This window comes from Suricata suricatta, chromosome 12, assembly GCF_006229205.1.
Source record: "Suricata suricatta isolate VVHF042 chromosome 12, meerkat_22Aug2017_6uvM2_HiC, whole genome shotgun sequence".
Classification (NCBI taxonomy): domain Eukaryota; kingdom Metazoa; phylum Chordata; class Mammalia; order Carnivora; family Herpestidae; genus Suricata; species Suricata suricatta.
In genome coordinates, this window is record NC_043711.1 from 85,163,486 (window position 1) to 85,167,763 (window position 4,278).

At 54.6% G+C, this 4,278-nt stretch overlaps 1 protein-coding gene across 2 annotated transcripts in view; it reads left to right on the forward strand.

Annotated features, from left to right (window-relative positions):
- The window catches only part of MANBAL (mannosidase beta like), a 23,292-nt gene extending 20,701 nt beyond the window's left edge, over positions 1–2,591 (forward strand). For both annotated transcript variants that reach the window (XM_029918858.1, XM_029918859.1), the window contains exon 3: positions 1,659–2,591. In XM_029918858.1, the coding sequence (XP_029774718.1) occupies positions 1,659–1,766 (108 nt within the window). In that variant the 3' untranslated portion in view covers positions 1,767–2,591. The remainder of the gene's footprint in view (positions 1–1,658) is intronic.
- The last annotated feature ends 1,687 nt before the right edge of the window (positions 2,592–4,278 follow it).

A 4,278-nucleotide genomic window follows, 5' to 3' on the forward strand; every position in this document is an offset into this window, starting at 1 on the left:
TTTTTTTTTTTTTTTTTTTTTTTGGCCAAGTTACATTAACAGTATCCTACAAGTAGATAGGCTGGGGGAGTCCAGAGCCACCATCGGAGACCTGGCCAGGGGAGGGACCAGCCCCCGCATTATCTTGGGAAGATGACCCCTGGGTACCTGGGACTGGGCTGGGCCTTTACATCTGGGGTCTGCTGGAGGCTGGCAGGGTGGGGAGGAGGCCGTGATGGCTGACGAGTTGGAGCTGACAGATCTCCGGAGCAGGCTGGTGCAGAGGTGTGGACTGCCTGCCTCTCCCCAGCCACGGCCACGCATCTTCTGGGAGCACATGGCTCACGGTGCAGGGCCAGCGAAGGGCAGAAAGCAAAGCAGGCTGGGAGTCGGCCAGTTAAACGCGGGGAATTATTTTCCTCTTCCAGAAGTGTGCTCCTTCTTGGTATTCTTAGTCTGCTGTTTATCTTCCCATTTTTAATAAAAGGACACAGGTACTGAGAAACATTTCCTTACTGCAGTGCTGGGGATAACGCGCCGTTGGGGACATGGGCACCTGAATAAAGGGGTGGCCACTGCTCAGCCCATTTTTCCCGCCAGGGGATTAGGGGCCAGCATTACTAGGTGTTCAAAGTTTTCAAGAAAAGCTGGGAGTCCACATTGAATGGGAAATCTACCAGTTGGCTCAAATTCTTAAAAATAAACACTGCAGGCCAACTGAAGTCCACCTGTGGGCCGGAGGAGGCCCAGGGCCCGAGGCTGGACGTGCCTTGCTAACATCCTGCCTGGCCGAGGCATAGCCGGCCTTATCGCCCGGGGAGGAGGGAGCACTTGGCAGGACTGAATCTACTCCAGATTCTTCCTGGACATGAGCTTTTGTGGCTGCAGCAAGGCGAGTCCCTTCCCTGGAGTCCGCTGTCCTCATCCGAGCAACAAAGGCCAGGGTTGGATCTGCGCTTTTGAACCCTTTCTTAGCAGCAGGACCTCTGTGTAAACCAGATCTTCCAGGGAACGAGCCCCAGTGTACAGATAAAAACCAGCGCTGCCCCGGGTTAGGGAGTCTGGAGGTCTGCCCCAAGGCTGCCCTCTGCCTTCCCCCGCAGGGCACCTCTGCCAGGCCTCTAGAACAGGCAGTGGTGGCCCACCTGCCGGCTGGCCGACTGCACCCCTCCCAGCCCTGGCCTTTTGTGGGTTGAAGGGGAGGAAGAGAGCAGCAGGGCAGGAAGGAGAGCAAGCCACAGTGGGTCTGTCCCGCAGTGGCCCCTCACCTGCCATCTGCCCGGGACCTGCACGGGTTAGTGGCCAGCTGCTGGGCACATTCCATGCCTTTTCCCTCCTCCTGTCAGCCCTCTGGGGCCTGCGTCATTGTTTCCATCTCACAGGTGGGTAAACCAAGACACAGGAAGGGGAAGTGAGTTGCTCACAGGGTCACTTGGCTGGCACGTGGAGGAGCCTAAATGTCACCCAGGCCTCCTCCCTTGGGGCCTCTTGCTCGGTTTTTGGTTCTTCACCAAGGACCATCCTGCTCCCCCAGGCCAGTCCTGTGGCCCCACAGTCCTGGTCCCAGCGCTGATGCTTCCTATCCGGGTTTTTCTATGACTGTTGCTTTAGTTTGCAAAGCCCCCTCCAGACACAGTCTCGGGTGTCTAAACAGGACTCTCCTTTCTATTGCCATGCAGGAGGCAGAACCCTCTGAGCCTAGAAGTGTGGAGGTGACGAGGAGGCCCAAGGCTGCTGCCCTCTCCGCCAGCAAGAGGCCCAAGAAGGAGGCCAAGAAGAAGCGGTAGAAGAAGAGGCCGTAGAGCCAGGCGGGTGGGGCGGGCCCCAGGGGCAGCCCTCCTGGGACTCAACCTCCTGTTCCCTTGCTCACCCCAGGGTCATGGCTGAGGTGGCCGGGTCGCTCTCTCACCACAGATATCTGAACAATCATGGTGGTCCCCAGGCCCCAGCTGGGCAGCCCACCACTTCCTCTTCCTTCCGCCTCTGGGACAGTTTAGAGCCAAGGGGGCCGAAACCCCCCACGAGCAGAGGCTGTCTAAGAAGTCTGCCTGTTCAGAAGTTGGGTCAGCTCAGAGTGACCTTTCCATGCTGAATCATTGCATCCAGCCTTTACTTACCCACCTTGTGGATTTACACTACATTCTCTACATTCTAGGGTCATGCCCTCATGCTGACAAGCACTGTGCCTCCCATTGCGCATGCACCGCAGATCTGCTCCCCTGTCACCTTTGTCTCTGCTGGTAACAGGAGCCAGGCCAGGCCTTCCGGGTTTGCTTAGGTCAAGACGCCATGACCACTGTGATGTTAGTGGTCCCACAGGCACAATAGCTAGGAAAGAACCAGCTGGAAAGCCGGCCAGGGCTATGCCTGGTTCTCCTCTGGCAGATGGAAGGGATTTGACCTGTGCTCTTGGGCCTAGTCTTTCTTAGCCTCTGAAATGGGGGCTTGTCAGTCTCAGACCAACCTCTTTTTAGCCCATCATGGTACATTTGCTGTGTGCCTTTTGGCTTCCATCTGACACGTCCCCACTTCCCCTAATGCTTTCAACCCCAGAACAGTGAGGAAAAGTCATCTGGGCAAATAAACATCAATAAACTGCCTCCCAGGCTGAACCTCCTGTGTGTTGCCTGCTGCTGAGGGAAAAGGGGAGCCTGGGACCCTGCCCTGGGTTTAGGGAAGGGGCTTCCCCAGAAGTGGGATAGTGGGGCCGAGGATGGCCAGAGCGGTGCGCTAGACCGAGCCGTTCTGGGACAGGTTTCGGGAAGAGTCCAGCCAACTGCTTCATGTGGCCCTTAGTCACTGGAAACAGTGGTGAAGGTCCGTGCGGGTGTGAGAGTTTCCCTCGGGGCTCCACCCCACTCATTGCCCAGGTTCCATTGCCAGAGGAAGACACTGCCTGTCCTCCAAGTGGCTCACGGGGCGTGGGGTGGGTCATGAAGGGCCAGTGACGTGCCCTGAATCATCTGCCAAGGAAAATCCCTGAGCTGTGGCAACTCCAGCTTGCCGGACTGCTTTTCAGTCTTCCAAGCACTTTCCCAAATGTTGTCACGACCAGTAAGTAGCCTGCATGATCTCCACTTTAGAGATGGAAGACAGAAGTCCAAAGTGCTTGAAAGTGCCCGAAGTCGGACTTAGACCCGAGTCCACAGCACTTTCCTTGGTGTTTAACAAATACTCAGTGCATGTCGGTAGGTGCAGTGTGTAAACGTCCCCATTAAGCCCTGGGCAGTCTAGGGGCAGGCGCTTCAGCGTGACAGGACCAGGTGTGGCCGGACACTGAGCCTCGTAGATGCCTCACACCAGGGAGGCACCGGGGATGCAGAGAGAAGGAAGCTTGCTGGAAACCCAGATGCGCCCAGCCCAGTGGGAGACGGATATGGAAACTAGCTTGGGGTGAGAAGGTGTCCATGGGGGGAGAGGGGGCAGCAGATCCTATGGGAGCTGAGCAGAGGGGCACCCGGTTCAGTCCAGGTGGTCAGCACGGCCACCTAGCAGAGGGCAGGTGACTGAGCCAAGTCTTAAAGCTTGGCTGAAGGTGAGAGCAGAGGGAGATCGTGCTGAGTGTGGAGCCTGCTTTAAACAAACAAACATTCTGACCTCCAGCTAGCCATGATCTTAGCTGCTTTGGAAGACAAGAGCATGTCCTTAGCTTTTCAGTCTTGGGAAACCAGAGTTAAGGGAGGGCTTCTGAGGCTAAGCTCATGCTTGCCTCTGTATTTGCAGAGCTCTTTAGATTTCTAGTAGATTTTGCTATCAGTTTTTCCCTTCCTCATTTTTCAAATGATGGAGGCGGAAAGCTCCAGAGTAGACAAGGGGAGAGGAGGTACCTTTAAAGAAACTCTAAATAAACACATGGAGGGAGTTCATTAGTCATCAGGGAAATGCAAATTAAGGCCACAGTGTGATGCTGGAATGACTGAAATGGAAAAGACTGACCACGCCACATGTCAGGAAGGACATGGAGTTAACTCTTGTCCCTGGCCTCTGGACACGGAAATTGGTACAACCACTTTAGAAGACCACTCAGGAGTTCCTTGAAAAAGTTCGCCACACATCTGCTCTGTGACCCAGCACTCCACTCCTAGGAATTTACTCAAGAGAAAAGAAAATATTTGTCCCTGAAAGTCTTGCACTAAATTCTAGCTAGAATATTCACAGCCGCTTTGTTCACAAAAGGCCAAAACTAGAAATAGCCCGGATGCTCATCTTCAGTAGGATGGATAAATTGTAGCATGTTATACAGTGAAATACTACTCAGGATAAATAAATGATCTCTATACACGGTAGTATATGAGTGAC